We start from the raw sequence: 25,757 nt of genomic DNA on the forward strand, positions 1-25,757 counted from the left end.
ATATATATATTTTTTTTTTTGATCATTCAATAAAATATCCAACATGTTTCGGAGGCTCACTCTCCCTTCATCAGGACTTTAGTGTACTGCGACTTCAGCAATGCCCGGGCTCAGAGCCTTGCCAATGCAATATCACCAGAGAAGAGGCTCCCTATAGAAATCGCTCCTGCTGTAGCCAGATGTGACGAGATGACGTCACGTCGCAGGTCCGGATCCCATTTTCTAGTGACGTGAACAACGTCTTGCTTCTTCAGTGACAGAGGGGGGAGCACTTCCATAGGAAGAAACGGGGAGCCCCTTTATCTGACCGCGGCTAAATTACCCATCAGACATCAGCATAACCGCTCACAAGGGTCGGTAAACATCGGCAAAGCACTTCAAGTCCAGGAATTGCTGAAAATCGCTCTACATTTAAGCCCTGACGAAGGGAGAGCGAGCCTCCGAAAACTGTTGGTTCTTTGATATTTTCAAACCAAAGAACCAACAGTTTTCGGAGGCTCACTCTCCCTCCCTTCATCAGTGCTTCAGGGTGGAAACGTGTTGGTTCTTTTATATTTTCAAACCAAGAAAACCAACACGTTTCAGGGATTCACTCCACACTGATGAAGGGAGAGCAAGCTTCCGAAAACTGTTAGTTCTTTGGTTTGAAAATATAAAAGAACCAACAGTTTTCGGAGGCTCGCTCTCCCTTCATCAGGGCTTCAGTGTGGAGTGAGCCTCTGAAACGTGTTGGTTCCTTTGGTTTGAAAATATAAAAGAACCAACACATTTCCACCCTGAAGCACTGATGAAGGGAGGGAGAGTGAGCCTCTGAAAACTGTTGGTTCTTTTATATTTTCGAACCAAAGGAACCAACACATTTCAGAGGCTCGCTTCACCCTGAAGCCCTGATGAAGGGAGAGCGAGCCTCCGAAAACTGTTAGTTCTTTGGTTCGAAAATATAAAAGAACCAACACGTTTCAGAGGCTCACTCCACACTGAAGCCCTGATGAAGGGCTAGTAAGCCTCCGAAACACGTTGGCCCTTTGATATTTTTGATCCAAAAGGACCAACAAGTTTCTAAAAAGGTCACACTACAATAAAGCTCTGCTGAAGGAAAAGCGAGCCTCAAAAATACATCTATATTCTCTTTTAAAAATCAAAGAGCCAACACGTTTCAGAGGCTCGCTCCACCCTGAAGCACTGATGAAGAGAGCGTGAGCCTCCGAAAACTGTTAGTTCTTTGGTTCGAAAATATAAAAGACCCAACAGTTTTCGGAGGCTCGCTCTCCCTTCATCAGTGCTTCAGGGTGGAGCGAGCCTCTGAAACGTGTTGGACTTTTTATATTGTGCCATAAAACAACCCTCCAGTCACCCATGTGACATCAGCTAGCGTAATGGCGCCTCTCCTAGGAGATCTGTACATCTTTCCAAACCGCTCCAAGCCCAGGCATTGCTGCAGTCAATAAAGGGGGCGTTAACTCCCGAAACGCGTTGGTTCATTTTTTTTTTCATTCCATAAAATATCCTTCTGGACTCTCACCCCTGGTGTGATGGACCCGTTACATTTCTAGATCCCCCTTCTCGATTTAGAGGGTCACAGTGGAGCAGCTCGAGCTTCTCTCAGACCCTTTACGTTAGTCTTCTCTGTCACCGTTTATTAAATCCTGTTTTCCCCTTTATTTCAGTTCCCGCGAGCCAGTCAGAGAGTGACACGCGACATTCAGTTCCCGCAAGCCAGTCAGTGACACGCGACATTCAGTTCCCGCAAGCCAGTCAGAGAGTGGCACACGACATTCCGTTCCCGCAAGCCAGTCAGAGTGACACGCGACATTCCGTTCCCGCAAGCCAGTCAGAGAGTGACACGCGACATTCCGTTCACGCAAGCCAGTCAGAGGGGCACGCGACATTCAGTTCCCGCCAGTCAGAGAGTGACACGCGACATTCCGTTCACGCAAGCCAGTCAGAGGGGCACGCGACATTCAGTTCCTGCAAGCCAGTCAGAGAGTGACACGCGACATTCAGTTCCTGCAAGCCAGTCAGAGAGTGACACGCGACATTCAGTTCCTGCAAGCCAGTCAGAGAGTGACACGCGACATTCAGTTCCCGCAAGCCAGTCAGAGAGTGACACGCGACATTCAGTTCCCGCCAGTCAGAGAGTGACACGCGACATTCAGTTCCCGCAAGCCAGTCAGTCAGAGTGACACGCGACATTCAGTTCCCGCAAGCCAGTCAGAGGGGCACACGACATTCAGTTCCCGCAAGCCAGTCAGAGGGGCACGCGACATTCAGTTCCTGCAAGCCAGTCAGAGGGTGACACGCGACATTCAGTTCCCGCCAGTCAGAGAGTGACACGCGACATTCAGTTCCCGCAAGCCAGTCAGTCAGAGTGACACGCGACATTCAGTTCCCGCAAGCCAGTCAGAGAGTGACACGCGACATTCAGTTCCCGCAAGCCAGAGGGGCACGCGACATTCAGTTCCCGCAAGCCAGTCAGAGAGTCACACGCGACATTCAGTTCCCGCAAGCCAGTCAGAGGGGCACACGACATTCAGTTCCCGCAAGCCAGTCAGAGGGGCACACGACATTCAGTTCCTGCAAGCCAGTCAGAGAGGGGCACGCGACATTCAGTTCCTGCAAGCCAGTCAGATAGTGACACGCGACATTCAGTTCCCGCCAGTCAGAGAGTGACACGCGACATTCAGTTCCAGCAAGCCAGTCAGAGAGTGACACCCGACATTCAGTTCCCGCAAGCCAGTCAGAGAGTGACACGCGACATTCAGTTCCCGCAAGCCAGTCAGAGAGTGAGGCGTGACATTCAGTTCCCGCAAGCCAGTCAGAGGGGCACGCGACATTCAGTTCCCGCAAGCCAGTCAGAGGGGCACGCGACATTCAGTTCCCGCAAGCCAGTCAGTGACACGCGACATTCAGTTCCCGCAAGCCAGTCAGAGAGTGGCACGCGACATTCTGTTCCCGCAAGCCAGTCAGAGTGACACGCGACATTCAGTTCCCGCAAGCCAGTCAGAGTGGCACGCGACATTCAGTTCCCGCAAGCCAGTCAGAGAGGGGCACACAGTGTTCAGTTCATGGAAGCCAGTCAGCGCGTGACACAACGTTCAGTTCCCACAAGCCAATCAGAGAGGCACGCTACGTTCAGCTCACGCAAGTCAGAGTGCGAACTGATGTTCACACAAGCTGGTCAGAGCACGACACGATGTTCAAGTCACGCAGGCCGGTCAGAGAGTGGTGCGCAACGTTCAGTTCACACAAGCCAGTCAGAGAGCATGACGCGATGTTCAGTTCATACAAGCCAGTCAACACGACATTCAGTTCACACAAGCCGGTCAGAGGCACGCAACGTTCAGTTCTCAGAAGTCAGAGCGTGACATGATGTTCAACCAAGACGGTCAGAGTGCGACACAATGTTCGATTCAGGCAAGCCGGTCAGAGAGTGGTGCGCGATGCTCAGTTCAGGCAAGTCAGAGCGTGACATGCAATGTTCAATTCACGCAAGCCAGTCAGAGAGTGACATGATGTTCAATTAACGCAAGCCGGTCAGAGAGTGACATGATGTTCAATTAACGCAAGCCGGTCAGAGAGTGACATGATGTTCATTTCACGCAAGCCGGTCAGAGAGTGGTGTGCGACGCTCAGTTCAGGCAAGTCAGAGCGTGACATGCAATGTTCAATTCACGCAAGCCGGTCAGAGAGTGACATGATGTTCAATTCACGCAAGCCGGTCAGAGAGTGACATGATGTTCATTTCACGCAAGCCGGTCAGAGAGTGACATGATGTTCATTTCACGCAAGCTGGTCAGAGAGTGTCACACGATTATTCAGTTCACACAAGTCGGTCAGAATCACAAAATGACATTCAGGTTATGGCGAGCCAGTCAGTCACACACACAACATTCGGAGAGCACAGGCCAGTCAGAGAGCCGTATAGGATGCCTAAAAAGACGGGCACTGCTCAGTTAGCTGTAAGATCATCCAATAAAGGCCATTAAAAAGTTGAAGCCCCGAGGAGGAGATAACCGGGGGCCCTGCCACACCCCGGTCCCCCATTACAGGACTAGCACAGCAGGTCACAGTATGGACACTGAGGCAGCCGACAACGGAACCCTTTTTATGGAACTGCAGCTAGGAGTCATCTCAATGGTCCCGAATTGCTATGACCCAGTCCTGGTTTTCCGGGTCCGGTTAATACTGTTTGGCACATAATAGACAGTTGCAACATAAAAAATAAAATAATAGCACTTGACGTGAAACAGCAAAAAACAGAACTGAGCCCCGCCCCCCCTAGAGGAACCCCCTCCCCCACAGATCAGGGGGCAATGGTTACCCAATAACCTAGCAGATCCTAAAGGCAAGGCGTCCAACCAAAACGGCAAAAACTTCCTACGTAACCCAAGTGACACCCTTACCTGGAAAGAGGGTGCTGTGACCTCTCCCCCCCCCTCCCCCGGGAATGAGGTGCGGGGGAGGGGGACAGGCAGACGAGCGAGGTGGTCTCCCCACTATGAAATGTGTAAAAGAACGGTGAAGTATGTACAGGTGATGGTAGAAAAAGATGGAGACTGATCCTAGGTCCTGAATAAACCCTAAAAACTGGTGACAGTGATGCCCATTGGTGCCTCGGCACCGGCCGCTGGGCGGCGGAATCCAGTCCAGTGACAAAGCTAAGATTTGAGGTTAGAGTGCAGAGTGTTGGGTTTAGTGTTAGGAGGATTGGGAAGGGGGGAGGGGTTAATACACATGCAGGGTAGGTTGCAGGGCAGAAAAGGGAGGATGGTGGGGGAGGGGGATCTGCACTACGATGCAACTGAAGGGCCGGAGGTATCAGACCGGGATTGCTCAGGTTTCCATGACGCTGATGATATAAAAAAAAAAAAAAAAAAAAACACGGATCCTTGTTAAAAGTCAAGGGCTTGCGGGCGACATGCCCCGCCCCCCCCTCTCTCCCGCCATGCTGTACTGAGCTGTAGCCGAGAGTCCTGCGCCGGAGGAGGTCGAACAATTCAGTCTTCTCTTCATGACGATGAAATGCTGCCGAGCAGTGACCCCGGGGGGGGAGGGGTCCGCCGAGGGAGGGGGGGGGGAGAAGGGGGTGTGGTGTGGGCAGGTTCTGATCCGAGGAGGCCGGCACACGGCTGCTAGGTGCTAGTGTCCTTGTGCTGCAATCGCACAATCTGAAAGATGTTCTGTGGGGAAGAGAGAGCGACAATTACCAACTGACACAGCGGCGCCGCAACGGAGTACAGAGGAGGGGCTGACACAGCGCGCCGCGGGGAGGGGACGCCAACAGCAAGCCGCGCCAATCCTGGACATCTACAATACGAGGCCACGGAGTGTGTGGGGGTATGTATATAATAGTAGAATATAATATATTTTTTATAATTTAATAGTGTAATATACTATAGTATAATATTTAATTTCATATTATATTACAATAATATATTTTATAGTATTTTATAGTAGAATATATTTTATAGTATTTTATAGTAGAATATATTTTATAGTAGAATCTATTTTATAGTAGAATATTTTCATTTTATTATAGTAGAATATTTATTTCATATCACAATATAATATATTATAGAATATAAAATATTTTATAGTAAAATATATTTTAAAATATATCAAAAAAATTATATTACAATATATTCATAACAAAAAACTACATTTTTAAAACCACAACCCCAGAAAACTGATTATATAAATAATAATAATAAAAAAAAAAACAACAAAACAAAAAACACACACTAACAAAAGCCCCCCCCCCAAAAAAAAAACAACACAACACACCCCACAAAAAGCAGTAAAAAAATGCAAAAAAAAAATCACACAAACAAAAGAAAACTTCTAAAATAAAAAAAAACACAAAATTATATATATATATTTTTTTTATATAAATATAAAGGATAAAGCAAAATAGAAGTTGCATGTTGCCACTATAACCGCCCCGCCTCTGTAATGCCTCGGCTTCCCTGAACAAATTGTATTGTTGGCCCCCCCCCCCAGGTGTCAGTCACCGGTGATATAATGAGGTGGGCGGGGACAGATAAAGCCCTGCCCCCATTTATATTAGAGTGGAACGGTACTCTATAAATAGACGGCCGCAACCGTAATTGGGGCGGAGCGATGAGAGAGTAGGAGGTGACCCCCGTGCCTTGTGGGTGAAGCGGACGCTTAGGATGAGAGGGAGACCCGGCACCGTGGTGACATGAAAGGGGGGGGGGTCAGAGTCAGGATAGAGAAGTGGTGATGGGTTAGCAATGCCCAGGTAGGATGGATGGGGGGGAGGGGGGGTTTGTGAGGACGGTGCCTGTGTAGGATGGATAGATGGGGGGGGGGGGGTAGTGCCAGTGTAGGATGGAAGGGGGGGGGGGGGTGAGGATGGTGCCCGTGTAGGATAGATTGGTGGGGGGGATGGTGCCCGTGTAGGATGGAAGGGGGGGTGGGGTGAGGATGGTGCCCGTGTAGGATAGATGAGGGGGTGGGGTGAGGATGGTGCTCGTGTAGGATAGATTGGTGGGGAGGGGTGAGGATGGTGCTCGTGTAGGATAGATGGGGGGGGGGGTGAGGATGGTGCCCGTGTAGGATAGATGGGGGGGGGGTGAGGATGGTGCCCGTGTAGGATAGATGGGGGGGTGGGGTGAGGATGGTGCCCAGTGTAGGATAGATGGGGGGGTGGGGTGAGGATGGTGCCCGTGTAGGATAGATGGGGGGGGGGGGGTGAGGATGGTGCCCGTGTAGGATAGATGGGGGGTGGGGTGAGGATGGTGCCCGTGTAGGATAGATAGGGGGTGAGGATGGTGCCGCGCCGGGGTGATAGGTTACCTTGCTGCACGTACTGTCATGGGTGCAGTTCTTGTTGTCTTTGTCGGTCGCTTGTTCCTCCACCTTTAGGAGAGAGATGAGGACAGGTCAGGATTTCGGGTCAGAGGAGGAACGATCGGAATGATCGGATCTCACAATGGAATTACCTCTCTCCTCCACTTCAGCTCACAGAAAACTCGCTCAAAACATTCGTGCATGTAATTAAACTGCAAAACACGGAACAGAAGCGTCAGGACATGTGGGCGTGGCCTTTCTCCGCCCCTCCCCCCCCCCCAGGATTGTACTTACATACGGAGTGAAGATCTTCACCCATCGGGGCTTCTTCTCCCCCCGGGCATACTCGAAGCAGAACGCCATCCCCTCCTCGTCCGTGTCCCACCTCTGCATCTCGTCCCACTCAAAGGCGATCACCTGGTTCTGGAATGTAGGAAGGACAGGTCACCAGATGGACGCCCCGCCCGCTCCCCCCCCACCCTTTACCTGCCCCCCCATTGGCTCACCTCTTGCTGCCCCTCCTCCGTACAGGCGAGGAGTTTGAAGTGCTTGATGCTGATGGCGGTGATGACGTGGCCCTTCCGGCGGGAGTCGCAGGAACAGTGCGGGAACATGATCTCGTTGTAACCTTCACAGCTCCGCAGCATGTTCAGGTACTGAGGGGGAGGGGAGGGAGAGATCAAGTTATATATAAAAAACAAAAAAAAACACACTTCCAGGAAATCTATGATCGCAGATCAGACATGACAAGCAGAGCTGCACAGCGACTACCCAATTGTGGGGACTGGATGGATCTGCTACCCCCCCCCCCCTAGAAAAATAATATTTTTGTACTCACCGTAAAATCCATTTCTCCGAGTTCATGGACGGACACAGCAGCATTGACCTTAGGGTTATATATCCTTCCTTTCAGGAGAGACTAGGCAGAAAAAAAAAAAAAAAAAAAAAAGCACTTCAAGTGTTAAAACACTTCTCTCAGTACAGCACCTCCCAGGGGGAGTGTCCCCCGGGTACATCCCACTCTCTGGAACATCCAGCCTCAGGTCGTAGACAAGCAGTACAAAAGGAGGGGTGGGTGCTGTGTCCGTCCATGAACTCAGAGAAATGGATTTTACGGAGTACAAAAATCCTATTTTCTCTTCCGTTCATGGACGGACACAGCAGCATTGACCTTAGGGACGTCCCCAAGCAGTGTCAAAAAATTGAGGGGTGGTAAAAAAAAAAAAAAAACACAGCAAACCAAGCTACACCCCCAAACAAAACCGGAGTTACTCAACGGAGGAACTTCAACCTTAAACTGCCGCCTGTAAAACCTTGCGGCCAAAGGAGGCATCCGAAGACGCACTCACATCCACCTTGTAAAATTTTGAGAAGGTGTGGATTGACCACCAGGTCGCCGCCTTACACACCTGTAAAACAGAAGGTTGATGGTGGAAAGCCCAAGAGGCACCAATCGCCCTGGTCGAATGCGCCGTAACCTGAAAGGGAGGCGCCCGCCCCTTTAGGGCATAGGCCTCGAGCACGACCTGTCTGATCCACCTAGAAATGGTGGCCGACAAGACCGCCAGACCTTTCTTAGGACCAGTCACCGACACGAACAGTGAGTGCGACTTCCGGAATGGAGCCGTAGCAGACAAGTACACCCGTAGGGCCCAAACCACGTCCAAGGAATGCAAAGTGGCCTCCTTCGGGTTTAACGGCCGAGGACATAAGGATGGAAAAACAATGTCCTCATTAAAGTGGAGTTCCACCCATTTTTTTATGTTTGTCTGTGCTGCATGCTCTAATCTCATAGTGTTCAGAATGGACAATTTTTATTTAATTTGTTGCTTGTAAATACCTTTATTTTGTAGTCCTTCATTGCTTCCTCCTCCTTATTTGCCTAGGCTAATAAGGTCACATGGCTATTTGCAAGGGTTTCTGGGATAGGCATCATGTTTCCCAGTAGTCCTTGCAAACCTGACTGAAACCTATTACATTGCTTGTGCACTGAGCATGTGCGAGATATGCAAAGCTGAAATCCAGGAAGTCATACAGTCTGGCTTCATGATGCCCACACTTAAGATGGCCACGGTCTATTTCTAGATTATAAACGATTTAATTGCTGTAACAACCTAACAAAACAGACCTTAGTTTACAGACTAACTTTACTAGAATACATTAAGCGTGTGTATTACAGGGGTATTAATATTTAAAAAGTGAAATTGTGGGTGGAACTCCCCTTTAATGTGAAAAGCCGGAACAACCTTTGAAAGGAATGACGGCTGCGGCCGCAGCAGCACCTTATCCTCATGGATGACCAAGTAGGGAGCCTTGCAGGACAAGGCCGCCAGTTCCGATACCCGTCTGACCGAGGTAATTGCCACCAGAAAAAACACCTTCTGGGACAGTCAACAAAAGGGATCTTCCGAATGTTCTCAAACAAAGCTTCTTGAAGCACCGAGAGGACTAAATTCAAGTCCCATGGAGGTAGCGGAGGACGCACAGGAGGGGCCACATGTCGGACCCCCTGCACAAACGTATGCACCAAGGAGTGTGACGCCAAGGGTCTCTGAAAGTAGACAGCTAGAGCCGAGATCTGACTCTTCACCGTACTTAAGGCGAGAGCATGATCCACTCCACGCTGTAAGAACAGCAGAATCCGGGACATCACGTATGCACGGGGTGCCAACTCATCTCCTCACACATGGAGATGTAAGGCCTTCCACGTACGATGGTAAATCTTTTGTGAAGTAGACTTCCGTGCATGCAGCATGGTAGAGATCACCAAGCCCGACAGACCTCGGTCCTTCAACACCTGGCTCTCAACAGCCACGCCGTTAAAGCCAGCGACTGTAAAGCAGGGTGAAAGATAGGACCCTGTGACAGAAGGTCTTCTCAGGGGTAGACGCCAGGGAACGTCTGCCACCAGGCGCACCAGGTCCGCGTACCAGGGCGATCAGGATTGTTGGTATCCCCTCGGCTTCCACCGAGGAAGAAGCTGCAGGGGAGGGAAGGCGTATATTAGGCGATAGTGACCCCATGGCGCCAACGCATCTGAAGCGTCCCTCGACCTGGTCACAAACCGTGACACCTTCCGATTGAGACGGGACGCTAGAAGATCCACGTCTGGAGTGCCCCATTTTTTGGCACAGACTCTGAAACACCTCAGGGTGTAGCGACCATTCTCCTTGGTCTAGCTTTTGGCGACTTAGTCGGCTTGCCATTTCAGCCCCCCCCTGGAATGTACACGGCCGACAGAGCCGGAACGTAACTTTCGGCCCACCGGAGGATGTGCGCGACTTCCGCTGCTGCAGCCGAGCTTCCACCGGTAAAATAGAGGCCGTACACGTGTTTAAACACACAGCAGAACACTGTCCAGCATACACAGGCACATAGGCACAATAAAAAAACAATAGCACCCCATAGCAGCACAGCCCCCCCGGCAGTAACAGAGCTCCCCAGGTGGACCCCCCCCACCTCACAGCCGCCACCCAGAATGGGGAAGGAGAGAGAGGAAGGGAGAGAGGAAAGCAGGGCGAACCCTCAGTCGACCTCCGCAGGAATGCACCAGCCGAAAACACCCCAACGAGGCAAGGGCATAATACTTACCCATCCTGCGACCACCGGCTGGAGGCATTCCAGACAGACCCAACGTCCGCTGGTATATACGGCATGGCTGTCGGCCCGGCACACTGCGACACAGCCATAGAGACCGGTCATAGGTGCGCCCTGTAGCATATAGCTCACCGGCCGCCCCTGGAGCAACGGGGGAGGTCGTGGACGGCCTAGCTAAAGACCGGCACCCGCTCGATTGAAGAACATGGGGGGACTACAAGGATCAAGATCCAGCCTGTCACCCAGTCGAATGTTGATTGTAAATCCCAGGATCCAAAAATGCAGGAAAAAAAAAATCAAATAAAAGCGAAAAATCGCAAAAAAGCTCCAGAACACATGGGCTCCAGAAAGGCAATGTCCTCTCCTGACGCTAGGCAGAAAAAAAACTGAGGCTGGATGTTCCAGAGAGTGGGATGTACCTGGGGGACCCGCCCCCTGGGAGGTGCTGTACTGAGAGAAGCGTTTTAACAATTTGAAGTGCTGTTTTTTCTGCCTAGTCTCTCCTGAAAGGAAGGATATATAACCCTAAGGTCAATGCTGCTGTGTCCGTCCATGAACGGAAGAGAAAAATTATTAATAGTATATATTTTATAAAAAAAATGATAAACATTTTTAATAATTTAAATATACAATAATAAAATATATATATTTAATTATAATATATATTACTAATTCTTCTTAAATAATTTCATATATAAATAATAATTAAAAAAATATAATCTAATCTAAATATAAAATTGTTTTTATTATATATTTTTTTAAATTATTATTAAATATTTTATATATCTTTTTTTATAATAAAATATATATTATTAATAATTATATATATTTATAAAAAAAGACTGGAGGAGATGTTAGGGAAAAGAGGGAGGGGCTCTTCTTACCATTAACATTTTCCGCTGCTCACAGAGCTTCTGTAATTGGTAGGATTTGTCGTCCGCCTTAATATAACCGCGCTTCACGTCATCCACCGCCTGCAAACCAGATGAGAAGAAGAAGATTAGCGCTCTCACTCTATGGAGGTAATAAGGACCTGCTGACAGCCTGTCATAAAAAGGGGAAGTCTACCGAGGCGCACCGAGCCTCACCTGGTGGAAGAAGAAGGAGACGGCCAGGTCGTTGTCCTTCAGCAGAGGCTCCTCGGAGGTGGTGAACAGCCACTTGCGCACGGTGAGGCAGGTCCCCGGCACCGCCGAGGTGTAGTTCTGGACGTAGAGCTTGTGAGGGAACTCGTTGGGGGCCAATTTCCTGACTGAGAGAAAACGCAGAGCCGCCGCGTCACCGACAACCGCCACACACAACCGACAGCCCACCCGCCCACACACAACCGACAGCCCGCCCGCCCGCCCACAACCGACAGCCAGCCCGCCCACACAACCGACAGCCAGCCCGCCCACCCGCACACACAACCGACAGCCCGCACACACACACACACACACACACAACCAGCCAGCGCCCACACACAACCGACAGCCCGCCCACACACACACAACCGACAGCCAGCCAGCCCACACACACACACACACACACACACACACACACACACACACACACACACACACACACACACACACACACACACAACCGACAGCCAGCCAGCCCGCACACACAACCGACAGCCAGCCAGCCCGCCCACACACAACCGACAGCCAGCCCGCCCACACACACAACCGACAGCCAGCCCGCCCACACACACAACCGACAGCCAGCCTGCCCGCCCACACACACAACCGACAGCCAGCCCGCCCGCCCACACACACACACACAACCGACAGCCAGCCCGCCCGCACACACACACAACCGACAGCCAGCCCGCCCGCACACACACACAACCGACAGCCAGCCCGCCCACACACACACACAACCGACAGCCAGCCCGCCCACACACACACACAACCGACAGCCAGCCCGCCCACACACAACCGACAGCCAGCCCGCCCACACACAACCGACAGCCAGCCAGCCCGCACACAAAACCGACAGCCAGCCAGCCCGCCCATACACACACAACAGCCCGCCCACACACACAACCGACAGCCCGCACACACACACAACCGACAGCCCGCCCACACACACACACAACCGACAGCCAGCCAGCCCGCCCACACACACACACACAACCGACAGCCAGCCCGCCCGCACACACAACCGACAGCCAGCCCGCCCGCACACACAACCGACAGCCAGCCCGCCCGCACAACCGACAGCCAGCCCGTCCGCCCACACACACACAACCGACAGCCAGCCCGCCCGCCCACCCACACACACACACAACCGATAGCCAGCCCGCCCGCCCACACACAACCGACAGCCCCATCCCGACAGCCCGCCCACCCACACACAACCCGACAGCCCCATCCCCCCTTCTACATATCTAAGCAACTGCCACAGAAACACTACTGGGGGGGGGGGGACCCTGAAATCCAACCCACAACATATATTATAACCCCTTGCTGTTCTCCTCTGGCACTTTGTGAGTATTTTTTTTTTAGCAGAGACCCTAGAGAATAAATTGGTGGTCTTTGCAATTTTTTGGTGTCACACGGTATTTGTGCAGTGTTTTTTTAAAAAACAAAAATTTCAAACATACAAAACACACACACCAAATTATTTACAGCAGTTTTTTTATACAAATATAAAAGATGATGTTATGCCGAATAAATCGATAACCAACATGTCACACAGAACCCCTTTATTTATTTTTTACCACTTTTATTCCTATTATAAGGACTATAAACATCACTTGTAATGGATATAGGGGGATGACAGGTCCTCTTTATGGGGAGATCTGGGGTCAAAAAGACCCTAAATTTCTTCTGTGAGGAAAAAAAAAAAAAAAAAGATATATTTTTTATTATATTATTAATATAATAATAAAAAAATATATATTAATATTATAATATTAATATAATAAAAATAATAATAATAATATTTTTTATAATAAAAAATAATAATAAAAAAAAAAGGTTTTATTTAAAAAAATTATGTTGCCAGGGATGGAGGGGGCCATGAAAGACTAAATATATATCTGTCCTATTTTTAATTCTGTCTGTAAACCACCCCCCCACATTGTTTTTGTATGTGTCCCGGTTAAAGAGATTTCCCATCACTTCCTGTCCTGACAGGAAGTGGGGATAAATCTTCTCAATGGGAACCTCATCCCGGCGGCAGTTAAAGCAGGTGTAACTTTGCTGCCTCAGAGAGCCCCCCCCCCCCCCCATCTCGTCTTGGGAGGACCGTCATGCAGAAGAAGAGGCCGTTTCGGGATAATAAAGTCACCCCAGCACGGCGCTGTAACACCGGATGCGTCTTCTGATATTCATCGGCAGTTCAGGGTGCAGGACGCGCCCGGTATGTGACGGGTTAATGAGCAGCAAACGCATTTCTTTGCCAAGGTTTTGGCCGGAGTTGGACTTTCAGTGACATAAAAACACTACAGAGGGTCAAATACAAATCCTGAGAGAGAAGAAGAGAAAGACGAGCCGCAGCTTACTGACCAAAGGAATGATTAATGACCTCAAACAGGGCAAAGTAGTTGGCGGTGATGCCGTCCATTCCGATCTTGGCAGCGAGGGCCTGTGGGGGAGGGAGAGCGAGGGGGTGAGCGGACACAGACACAAGCCCCGCCCCCAATAAGAGGGTCCCCCTATACCTGGATGCAGACAGAAGCCCCTCCCCCCAATAAGAGGGTTCCCCTATACCTGGGTGCAGACAGAAGCCCCTCCCCCCAATAAGAGGGTCCCCCTATACCTGGGTGCAGACAGAAGCCCCTCCCCTCCAATAAGAGGGTCCCCCTATACCTGGGTGCAGACAGAAGCCCCCCCCCTCCAATAAGAGGGTCCCCCTATACCTGGGTGCAGACAGAAGCCCCTCCCCCCAATAAGAGGGTCCCCCTATACCTGGGTGCAGACAGAAGCCCCCCCCCCCCCCCCCCAATAAGAGGGTTCCCCTATACCTGGGTGCAGACAGAAGCCCCTCCCCCCCCAATAAGAGGGTCCTCCTATACCTGGATGCAGACAGAAGCCCCTCCCCCCAATAAGAGGGTTCCCCTATACCTGGGTGCAGACAGAAGCCCCTCCCCTCCAATAAGAGGGTCCCCCTATACCTGGGTGCAGACAGAAGCCCCTCCCCCAATAAGAGGGTCCCCCTATACCTGGGTGCAGACAGAAGCCCCTCCCCCAATAAGAGGGTCCCCCTATACCTGGGTGCAGACAGAAGCCCCTCCCCCAATAAGAGGGTCCCCCTATACCTGGGTGCAGACAGAAGCTCCTCCCCCAATAAGAGGGTCCTCCTATACCTGGGTGCAGACAGAAGCCCCTCCCCCAATAAGAGGGTCCTCCTATACCTGGGTGTAGACAGAAGCCCCTCCCCCAATAAGAGGGTCCCCTATACCTGGATTCAGCAGAAGCCCCTCCCCCAAAGAGAAGGTCCCCTTATACCTGCCCCACCCCAAAAAGAGGGTCCCCCCCTATAACTGGATGCAGACAGAAGCCCCTCCCATTAAAAAAAGGTGCCCCTATACCAGATGACCCAATAAGAGAGGGTAACCCCATGACTGACTGCAGACAAAAGCCCCCCCGCCCCTCTCTGCCTGGACTTAGAAGCCACTCCCCTCAATAAGGGTGTCACTCTTTACCTGGATTAAAGCACAAGCTCCTCCCCTCAAAGGGTGGTCACCCCCATACCTGGACTCAGGCAGAGGCCCCTCCCCTCAATAAGGTGGTCACCCCCATATCTGGATTCAGGCAGAAGCCCCTCCTCCCAATAAGGTGGTCACCGCCATACCTGGATTCAAGCAGAGGCCCCTCCCCTCAATAGGGTGGTAACCCCCATATCTGGATTCAGGCAGAAGCCCCTCCCCTTGATGGTGCCCCCCCCATACCAGGACTCAGGCAGAAGCCCCTCCCCCCATACCTGGTACACCTGGTCGGTGGTGCTGTTCTTCTTGACGCGGACAGTGGCGGTGGTCTTGTCCGGTAACGCAATGCGGAGTTCTACGTCGGACACCCCGTTGTAATTCTGTGGGAGGAGTCAGAAGGGTCACATGATGAGGTCACCAGAAACATTTTATTGTCATGTTGAAAGCCATCTTTATAAATCTGCAGCTCTCCATCCCCGGTGATCCCGCCATAAAGGGTCTTTGTCCAGGCACTTCCTGTTACAGGGTGACAACGCTCTCAACTTTCTCCTGCGTTGTCAGGGGAGGGGCTTCAAAGGGAGACAAGTAGCACCCATTACACTTCAGGAAACCCGCGCTGAGAAATACCGGGGGCCGTCATTGTAGACAGGAAGTGACTCCAAAGAGGCGGCGGGAAATCAGCAGCACTGTGATATTAAAACGGATGGGAGTTTTTTTTTTTTCAAAACGAGAACTTTATTGAATAAAGAAATGACAATAGTATACAATACACAGCTCATCTACGGTAAGGACACAGGAGAGGGCGGTCCTTACCTCATCGGACTCGGACAGGAACTCCTGCATGATGTCACTTTCCCCGATCACCCGTATAGAGCAAACTGCGCCAAAGAGAGAAACGCGTCAGTCCAATCACAGGGGGGAAAAAAAGAAAGAAGAAGGAAGAAGGAAGAAGAAGGAGGAGAAGAAGAAAAAAAGAGGGAGGAGGAGACCGGAGAAGGAGACAGGAGAAGGGAGGAGGAGACAGGAGAAGGGAGGAGGAGACAGGAGAAGGGAGGAGGAGACAGGAGAAGGGAGGAGGAGACAGGAGAAGGGAGGAGGAGACAGGAGAAGGGAGGAGGAGACAGGAGAAGGGAGGAGGAAGGAAGGAAGGAAGGAAGGAAGGAAGGAAGGAAGGAAGGAAGGAAAAGAAAGGCCAAGGAATCTAAAAGATAACAGTCCCGGGAAGATGTGATTGGGCGCACAACTGACAGTGAAGCACGATTGGATACCTTTCTCCAGGAATTCCTCTAAGCCCCGCCTCCTGGCGTCCAGCTGTTGCTCGGACAGTGAGAAGGGCCACTTGCCCGGTAGTCGGGGGAAGGTGAAGTTGGCAAACTCCCGTTTGAGGTTCTGGCTCAGGATGGCGAATTCCCGGTATCGTTTGGAGCACAGCTGCCTGCCGGCCATGTAGACGTTATAAACCTGAAACCGAAAAACACAGACCGCGGTGTCACCACCCACCCGAAACACCGTACACAAACCGTGACCTGTCACCTCCGACCTCCTGACCCCGACGCCCAACTACAGTGACCTGGCCACCTTACCCAACCTCCTGCCTCCCAACTAGTGACCTGTCCCCCTCCTAACCCTACCTCTGCCACCCAACTAGGGACCTGGCCCCCTCCAACCTCATGACCCTACCTCTGCCACCCAACTACACTGACCTGGTCACCTCCGGCCACCTGAGCCTCCCAACTAGTGACCTGGTTACCTGGACTGTCTGACCTTATCTCCCAACTACAGTGACCTGGTCACCTCCAACCTCCTGACCCTGACTCAGCCACCCAACTAGTGACCTGGTCACCTCCAGCCACCTGACCCTGACTCAGCCACCCAACTAGTGACCTGGTCACCTCCAGCCACCTGACCCTGACTCAGCCACCCAACTAGTGACCTGGTCATCTCTGGCCACCTGACCCTACTTCTGCCACCCAACTAATGACATGGTCCCCTCTGACCTCCTGACCCTACCCCTGCCACCCAACTACAGTGACCTGGTCCCCATCCACCCTCCTGACCCTGACTCAGCCACCCAACTTGTGACATGTGCCCTCCAACCTCCTGACCCTACCTCTGCCACCCAACTACACTGACCTGGTCACCTCCGGCCACCTGAGCCTCCCAACAAGTGACCTGGTTACCTTGACCGTCTGACCTTACCTCCCAACTACAGTGACTTGGTCCCCTCCAACCACCTAATTCTACCTCTGCCACCCAACTACAGTGATCTGGTCCCCTCCAACCTCCTGACCTTACTTCTGCCACCTAACTACAGTGATCTGGTCACCTCCAACCTACTGACCCTACTTCTGCCACCCAACTACAGTGATCTGGTCCCCTCCAACCTACTGACCCTACTTCTGCCACCCAACTACAGTGATCTGGTCACCTCCGGCCACCTGAGCCTCCCAACTAGTGACCTGGTTACCTTCTGACCCTGCCGTCCAGCTACAGTGACCCCCTCCGACCACCTGAGCCTACCTCCCCAACTACAGTGACCCGGTCATCTCCGACCACTTAACCCACCTCTACCTCCCCAACTACGGTGACCTGGTCATTTCCGACCACCCAACCCCACCTCTACCTCCCCAACTACGGTGACCTGGTCACCTCCGACCCCCTAACCCCACCTCTACCTCCCCAACTACGGTGACCTGGTCATTTCCGACCACCCAACCCCACCTCTACCTCCCCAACTACGGTGACCTGGTCACCTCCGACTCAATAACCCTACCTCTACCTCCCCAACTACGGTGACCTGGTCACCTCCGACCACCTAACCCCACCTCTACCTCCCCAACTACGGTGACCTGGTCACCTCCGACCACCTAACCCCACCTCTACCTCCCCAACTACAGTGACCTGGTCATCTCCGACCCCCTAACCCCACCTTTACCTTCTAACTACAGTGACCTGGTAACATCCAGCCATGGTCCCGCATATACCCGAGCCCCTCCCCCCCACTCACCACAAACTTCTCCCCGCCCTGCTCCACGTGTTTGTAGGTGGGGATGGAGATGGGCACGGCCTGTTTCTCGGTGTAGTCGTAGAAGGACTGTCCCGAGGAGTCGTCGCTGGGGTCCAGGTTCTCGGCTTCGTGTGGCGGGACGGACAGAACGGTGAGGACCAACTCCTTCTCTCCGGCCCGGATCAGATCCACCACTTGTTTGTGGGTGGCCCCTTCTACATTGACACCGTTCCTGTGATTGGAGGAGAGACCGAGGGGGTGGGGTTTATACATGCAACCAACCAATAGGACAGAGAAGAAAATCACATTCCCACCAAACACTCAATTCTCTGTATCTGTCCTTGCTCTGTATGTATGGACTCTGCACAGTACTACTTCTCCTGTCCTGTATGTCGGGTGTAATTCTCGGTATCTCCTCTTATCCTGTATGTATGGACTCTGCACAGTACTACTTCTCCTGTCCTGTATGTCGGGTGTAATTCTCGGTATCTCCTCTTATTCTGTATGTACGGACTCTGCACAGTACTACTTCTCCTGTCCTGTATGTCGGGTGTAATTCTCGGTATCTCTTCTTATTCTGTATGTATGGACTCTGCACAGTACTACTTCTCCTGTCCTGTATGTCGGGTGTAATTCTCGGTATCTCCTCTTATTCTGTATGTATGGACTCTGCACAGTACTACTTCTCCTGTCCTGTATGTCGGGTGTAATTCTCGGTATCTCTCCTTATTCTGTATGTATGGACTCTGCACAGTACTACTTCTCCTGTCCTGTATGTCGGGTGTAATTCTCGGTATCTCCTCTTATTCTGTATGTATGGACTCTGCACAGTACTACTTCCCCTGTCCTGTATGTCGGGTGTAATTCTCGGTATCTCTTCTTATTCTGTATGTATGGACTCTGCACAGTACTACTTCTCCTGTCCTGTATGTCGGGTGTAATTCTCGGTATCTCCTCTTATTCTGTATGTATGGACTCTGCACAGTACTACTTCTCCTGTCCTGTATGTCGGGTGTAATTCTCGGTATCTCCTCTTATTCTGTATGTATGGACTCTGCACAGTACTACTTCTCCTGTCCTGTATGTCGGGTGTAATTCTCGGTATCTCCTCTTATTCTGTATGTATGGACTCTGCACAGTACTACTTCTCCTGTCCTGTATGTCGGGTGTAATTCTCGGTATCTGTCCTTATTCTGTATGTATGGACTCTGCACAGTACTACTTCTCCTGTCCTGTATGTCGGGTGTAATTCTCGGTATCTCCTCTTATTCTGTATGTATGGACTCTGCACAGTACTACTTCCCTTGTCCTGTATGTCGGGTGTAATTCTCGATATCTGTCCTTATTCTGTATGTATGGACTCTGCACAGTACTACTTCTCCTGTCCTGTATGTCGGGTGTAATTCTCGGTATCTGTTCTTATTCTGTATGTATGGACTCTGCACAGTACTACTTCTCCTGTCCTGTATGTCGGGTGTAATTCTCGGTATCTCCTCTTATTCTGTATGTATGGACTCTGCACAGTACTACTTCTCCTGTCCTGTATGTCGGGTGTAATTCTCGGTATCTCCTCTTATTCTGTATGTATGGACTCTGCACAGTACTACTTCTCCTGTCCTGTATGCCGGGTGTAATTCTCGGTATCTCCTCTTATTCTGTATGTATGGACTCTGCACAGTACTACTTCTCCTGTCCTGTATGTCGGGTGTAATTCTCGGTATCTCCTCTTATTCTGTATGTATGGGCTCTGCACAGTACTACTTCTCCTGTCCTGTATGTCGGGTGTAATTCTCGGTATCTCTCCTTATTCTGTATGTATGGACTCTGCACAGTACTACTTCCCTTGTCCTGTATGTCGGGTGTAATTCTCGGTATCTCCTCTTATTCTGTATGTATGGACTCTGCACAGTACTACTTCCCCTGTCCTGTATGTCGGGTGTAATTCTCGGTATCTCCTCTTATTCTGTATGTATGGACTCTGCACAGTACTACTTCTCCTGTCCTGTATGTCGGGTGTAATTCTCGGTATCTCCTCTTATTCTGTATGTATGGACTCTGCACAGTACTACTTCTCCTGTCCTGTATGTCGGGTGTAATTCTCGGTATCTGTTCTTATTCTGTATGTATGGACTCTGCACAGTACTACTTCTCCTGTCCTGTATGTCGGGTGTAATTCTCGGTATCTCTCCTTATTCTGTATGTATGGACTCTGCTCAGTACTACTTCTCCTGTCCTGTATGTCGGGTGTAATTCTCGGTATCTCCTCTTATTCTGTATGTATGGACTCTGCACAGTACTACTTCTCCTGTCCTGTATGTCGGGTGTAATTCTCGGTATCTCTCCTTATTCTGTATGTATGGACTCTGCTCAGTACTACTTCTCTGGTCATGCATTGGCCCCTATGCTGGGAAGTCATGTGACCTCTCAGTGACGGGATGTCAGTCACATGACAGAGACTCTTCTGAAGCTCCGCCTCCCACTTCCTTCCTGCGTCTGAGAGAAGCTCCAGACCACAAAGCAGGATGTCCGATGGCTCAAGAGGGACCGTCCCCCCCCCCCCCCCCCCCGGAGATTGCATAACAAATCAGAGACATACAGGACGCCATCCGACGGGGAAGAGGCTCAGGATTGGTGATCAAAGATAATCACGTTCCTCGGCCTTCATGATGCCGTCTTGTTCACTAAGCTTCTCCAACAAACCTCTGAGGGCTTCACAGAACAGCTGTATTTATACTGAGATTACATGACACACAGGTGGACTCTATTTACTAATCAGGTAACGTCTGAAGGTGATTGGTTCCCCTAGATTTTAGTGATCAGATTAAAGGGGGCGCCATACAAATGCCCCTCCCCCTCTAGGATTCAGTGTCATCCAACCCCCCCTCTTCTGGATTCGGTGCCCCCCTTCCTCCGGCGCTCCCCCCTCCTGGATTCGGTGCCCCCCTATCTACAAGCGCTCCCCCCCTCTCCTGGATTCGGTGCCCCCCTATCTACAAGCGCTCCCCCCCTCTCCTGGATTCGGTGCCCCCCCATCTACAAGCGCTCCCCCCCCTCTCCTGGATTCGGTGCCCCCCTATCTACAAGCGCTCCCCCCCTCTCCTGGATTCGGTGCCCCCCTATCTACAAGCGCTCCCCCCTCCTGGATTCGGTGCCCCCCTATCTACAAGCGCTCCCCCCCTCTCCTGGATTCGGTGCCCCCCCCATCTACAAGCGCTCCCCCCCTCTCCTGGATTCGGTGCCCCCCCATCTACAAGCGCTCCCCCCCTCTCCTGGATTCGGTGCCCCCCCCATCTACAAGCGCTCCCCCCCTCTCCTGGATTCGGTGCTCCCCCTATCTACAAGCGCTCCCCCCCCTCTCCTGGATTCGGTGCTCCCCTATCTACAAGCGCTCCCCCCCCTCTCCTGGATTCGGTGCTCCCCCTATCTACAAGCGCTCCCCCCCTCTCCTGGATTCGGTGCCCCCCTATCTACAAGCGCTCCCCCCCTCTCCTGGATTCGGTGCCCCCCTATCTACAAGCGCTCCCCCCCTCTCCTGGATTCGGTGCCCCCCTATCTACAAGCGCTCCCCCCCTCTCCTGGATTCGGTGCCCCCCTATCTACAAGCGCTCCCCCCCTCTCCTGGATTCGGTGCCCCCCTATCTACAAGCGCTCCCCCCCTCTCCTGGATTCGGTGCCCCCCTATCTACAAGCGCTCCCCCCCTCTCCTAGACTCGGTGCCCCCCCTCTCCTGGATTCGGTGCTCCCTTCTTCCGGTGCCCTCCCATCTCCTGAATTCAGTGCCTCCTTCCTCCGGTGCCCCCCCTCTCCTGGATTCGGTGCCAACCTTCCTCCTGGATTCGGTGCCGCCCCTTCCTCCGGTGCTGCCCCCCTCCTGCCCCCTTCCTCCGGTGCTTCCCCCCTTCTGGACTTGGTGCCCCCTTCCTCCCCCCTCCTGGACTCAGTGCCCCCCTTCCTCTGGTGCTCCCCCTCTTCTGGATTCGGTGCCCCCTTCCTCCAGTGCCCCCCTCTCCTGGACTCGGTGCCCCCCTTCCTCCAGTGCCCCCCTCTCCTGGACTCGGTGCCCCCCTTCCTCCGGTGCCCCCCTCTCCTGGACTCAGTGCCCCCTTCCTCCTGTGCTTCCCCCCTCCTGGACTCGGTGTCCCCTTCCTCCGGTGCTCCCCCCTCCTGGATTCGGTGCCCCCTTCCTCCGGTGCTCCCCCCTCCTGGATTCAGTGCCCCCTTCCTCCTGTGCTTCCCCCCTCCTGGACTCGGTGCCCCCTTCCTCCTGTGCTTCCCCCCTCCTGGACTCGGTGCCCCCTTCTTCCGGTGCCCCCCTCTCCTGGACTCGGTGCCCCCCTTCCTCCGGTGCCCCCCCTCTCCTGGACTCGGTGCCCCCCTTCCTCCGGTGCCCCCCCTCTCCTGGACTCGGTGCCCCCCTTCTTCCAGTGCCCCCCTTCCTCCGGTGCTCCCCCTCCTGGATTCAGTGCCACCCCCCCCCCTGGGATTTGGTGCCCCCTCCTCCCAGTGTCCCCCCCCCTTTCGGATTCGGTGCCCCCTCTCCCCGGTACTTCCCCTTTTGGATTCGGTGCTCCCCCCTCCAGTATCCGGTCCCCCCCTCCAGTATCCGGTCCCCCCGGTGCTCCCCCCTCCAGTATCCGGTCCCCCCGGTACTCACACTTCCAGTATCCGGTCCCCCTTGCGGATCCCGGCTCGGTCGGCGGCTCCCCCCGGTAGTACGGCGCTGACATGCTGTAGAGGGGCGTACAGCTCCCCGTTGATGCTCCTCAGTTGGCCGCCCTCGCTGACCTGTCCCCGTACATTGAACCCGTAACCGGACTCCGACTTCACTATCCGCACCACCCGCGGGCCCCCGCTCCGCTCATCCGCCATCTTGGCCGCATCCAGTCACGGGACCCGCACCGGGGCATGCCGGGAGATGCAGTGCGGAAGAACTGTCAGGCCAAGGGGAGGGGCCGGGATACAGAGCAACCAGTGGGACTCCGGAGGGGTGTCCGCTGTGGCCAACCACAGACCCGGGTCGGGCATCCAATCGGCGCTGTGACAGCTGAGGCGGCGGCCAATCAAAACCGGGAGCTGTCTCCGGGGCGGAGTGAAAGGAGCTGACATGGAGGGCAGCGGCGTCACGTGACGGGTCTGAGGTAAAGAGGCGGGAAAGATGAGGCGAGGACCTGGAATGCCACCAGAGGGGGAAGGGGAGGGGCAGTTATGTCTGAATGTGGAGAATATCGATACAGATCAGGTAATTATCGATTAATTAGTAAATATTCTCCTCATGTATCAATAAAAAAATTACCCTGTGTCATTTCTGTAAATATTTTTAAAGGGATAGTTCACCTTTTACCGAAAAATCTGCCTCTGCAGGTAGGGGGCGCCTCTGACTGAGGAGAACAACCTTCTTATAGGTGGGGGCTTGTCATGTACCTCCTGGAGCCTGACTGGAAAACTCCCAGAATTCCCCCCCCCTCGGTATTCCGCCCTCCAGTATTCAGTGCCCCCCAGTATTTGTTCCCCCCCAGTATTCTCCCCCTCCAGTATTCAGTGCCCCCCCAGTATTTGTTCCCCCCCAGTATTCTCCCCCTCCAGTATTCAGTGCCCCCCAGTATTTGTTCCCCCCAGTATTTCCCCCTCCAGTATTCAGTGCCCCCCAGTATTCCCCCCCCCCCAGTATTCAGTGCCCCCCTGGTATTTCCCCTCCAGTATTCATCCCCCCCTGGTATTCCCCCCTCCAGTATTCAGTGCCCCCTGGTATTTCCCCCTCCAGTGCCCCCCCCAGTATTCAGTGCCCCCTGGTATTTCCCCTCCAGTATTCATCCCTCCCTGGTATTCCCCCCTCCAGTATTCAGTGCCCCCCGGTATTTCCCCCTCCAGTACCCCCCCCCCTCGGTATTCTCTCCCTTCCCGGTATTCGGTCACCCCCCCCCCCCAGTATTCCCCCCTCCAGTTTCCAATGCCCCTCACCCAGTGCCCCCCTACAGTATTTGGTGCCCCCCCCTCGGTATTTCCCCCCTCCGGTATTCAGTTCCCCTCCAGTATTCGTTCACCCCCCCCCCCGGTATTCCTCCCCTCCAGTATTCAGTGCCCCCCCCTGGTATTCCCCCCTCCAGTATTCAGTGCCCCCCCCCCAGTATTCCTCCCTCCAGTATTCAGTGCCCCCCGGTATTTTCCCCTCCAGCATTCGTTCCCCCCTCCAGTATTCAGTGCTCCCGATATTTCCCCCTCCAGTTTTCGTTTCCCTCCCCAGTATTCCGCCCTCCAGTATTCAGTGCCCTCCCGGTATTTCCCCCCTCCAGTATTCGTTCCCCTGGTATTCCCCCTTCCAGTATTCAGTGCCCCCCGGTATTTACCCCCCAGTATTCGCTCCCCTGGTATTCCCCCCTCCAGTATTCGTTCCCCCGGTATTTCCCCCTCCAGTATTTGTTCCTCCCCCCCAGTATTCTCCCCCTCCAGTATTCAGTGCCCCCCCCCCCAGTATTCCTCCCTCTAGTATTCAGTGCCCCCTGGTATTTCCCCTCCAGTATTCCCCCCCCCCCACTATTCCCCCCTCCAGTATTCAGTGCCCTCCCGGTATTTCCCCCCTCCAGTATTCGTTCCCCTGGTATTCCCCCCTCCAGTATTCAGTGCCCCCCGGTATTCCCCCTTCCAGTATTCAGTGCCCCCCGGTATTTCCCCCCTTTAGTACTTGTTCCCCTGGTATTCCCCCTTCCAGTATTCAGTGCCCCCCGGTATTTCCCCCCTCCAGTATTCGCTCCCCTGGTATTCCCCCCTCCAGTATTCTGTGCCCCCCCGGTATTTCCCCCTCCAGCATTCGTTCCCCCCTCCAGTATTCAGTGCTCCCGGTATTCCACCCTCCAGTATTTAGTGCCCCCCACTATTTCCCCCTCCAGTATTTGTTCCCCCCCCCCCCCGTTTTCTCCCCCTCCAGTATTCAGTGCCCCCGGTATTTCCCCCTCCAGTATCCGGTGCCCCCCATATTCCCCCCTCCAGTATCCGTTGACCCCCTCCCGGTATTTTCCCCTCCAGTATTCGGTGCCCCCCCCCCCCCCTGATATTCCCCCTCCGGTATTCGGTGCCCCCCAAGGTATTCCCCCCTCCAGTATCTGATGCCTCACTCCCCGGTATTCCCCTTCCAGTTTCCTCCCCCCCCCCCCCGGTATTCCCCCCTCCAGTATTTAGTGCCCTCCGGTATTCCCCCTCCAGTATTTAGTGCTCCACTGGTATTCCTCCCTCCAGTATTCAGTCTCTCCGGTATTCCCCCCCCCAGTATTCGGTGCCCCCCGGTATTCCCCCCTCCAGTATTCAGTGTCCCCCGGTATTCCCCCATCCAGTATTCGGTGCCCCCCCGGTATTCCTTCCTCCAGTATCTGGTGCCCCCCCTCCAGTATCCGCTGCCCCCCTCCCGGTACTCCCTCCAGTATTCGGTGCCCCCCGGTATTCCCCCCCTCCAGTATCCAGTACCCCACTCCCCGGTATTCCCCCCTCCAATATCTGGTGCCCCACTCCCTGGTATTCCCCCCTCCAGTATCCGTTCCCCCCCCCCCAGTATTTCCCCCTCCAGTATTTCGGTGCCCCCCGGTACTCCCTCCTCCAGTATTCAGTGCCCCCCCAGGTATTCCCCCCTCCAGTATCCGATGCCTCACTCCGCGGTATTCCCCCCTCCAGTTTTGAGTGCCCCCCTCCCTGGTATTCCCCCTCCAGTATTCG

At 53.1% G+C, this 25,757-nt stretch overlaps 1 protein-coding gene across 2 annotated transcripts; it reads right to left on the reverse strand.

Annotated features, from left to right (window-relative positions):
* Positions 1–1,481: 1,481 nt before the first annotated feature.
* On the reverse strand, positions 1,482–22,994 carry SNX27 (sorting nexin 27). 2 transcript variants are annotated; one of them, XM_040332453.1, is made up of 13 exons: positions 22,711–22,994; positions 18,057–18,288; positions 16,318–16,510; positions 15,863–15,927; positions 15,325–15,429; positions 13,908–13,986; positions 11,499–11,662; positions 11,295–11,384; positions 7,320–7,469; positions 7,108–7,236; positions 6,966–7,025; positions 6,834–6,882; positions 1,482–5,180 (listed from the first exon to the last, which is right to left on the reverse strand). In XM_040332453.1, the coding sequence occupies exons 1-13, from the start codon at positions 22,923–22,925 to the stop codon at positions 5,140–5,142; spliced, it is 1,572 nt and encodes a 523-aa protein (XP_040188387.1). In that variant the 5' UTR covers positions 22,926–22,994; the 3' UTR covers positions 1,482–5,139. The 2 variants fall into 2 exon arrangements, with proteins under 2 accessions (XP_040188387.1, XP_040188386.1); XM_040332452.1 differs by having other exon boundaries at positions 6,820–6,882; positions 22,711–22,993.
* Positions 22,995–25,757: the final 2,763 nt, after the last annotated feature.

This window comes from Rana temporaria, chromosome 13, assembly GCF_905171775.1.
Source record: "Rana temporaria chromosome 13, aRanTem1.1, whole genome shotgun sequence".
NCBI lineage: Eukaryota > Metazoa > Chordata > Amphibia > Anura > Ranidae > Rana > Rana temporaria.

What these genes read in the sequence shown, in the direction of transcription:
- SNX27 (XM_040332452.1), bottom strand. Translation starts at nt 22,925, where the DNA reads ATGGCGGATGAGCGGAGCGGGGGCCCGCGGGTGGTGCGGATAGTGAAG. An exon ending in GGGGACCGGATACTGGAAGT is followed by an intron (nt 18,289 to 22,710) that starts GTGAGTACCGGG and finishes CTCCAATCACAG; the next exon opens with GAACGGTGTCAATGTAGAAG. An exon ending in AGCAGCGGAAAATGTTAATG is followed by an intron (nt 7,470 to 11,294) that starts GTAAGAAGAGCC and finishes CCTCCCCCTCAG; the next exon opens with TACCTGAACATGCTGCGGAG.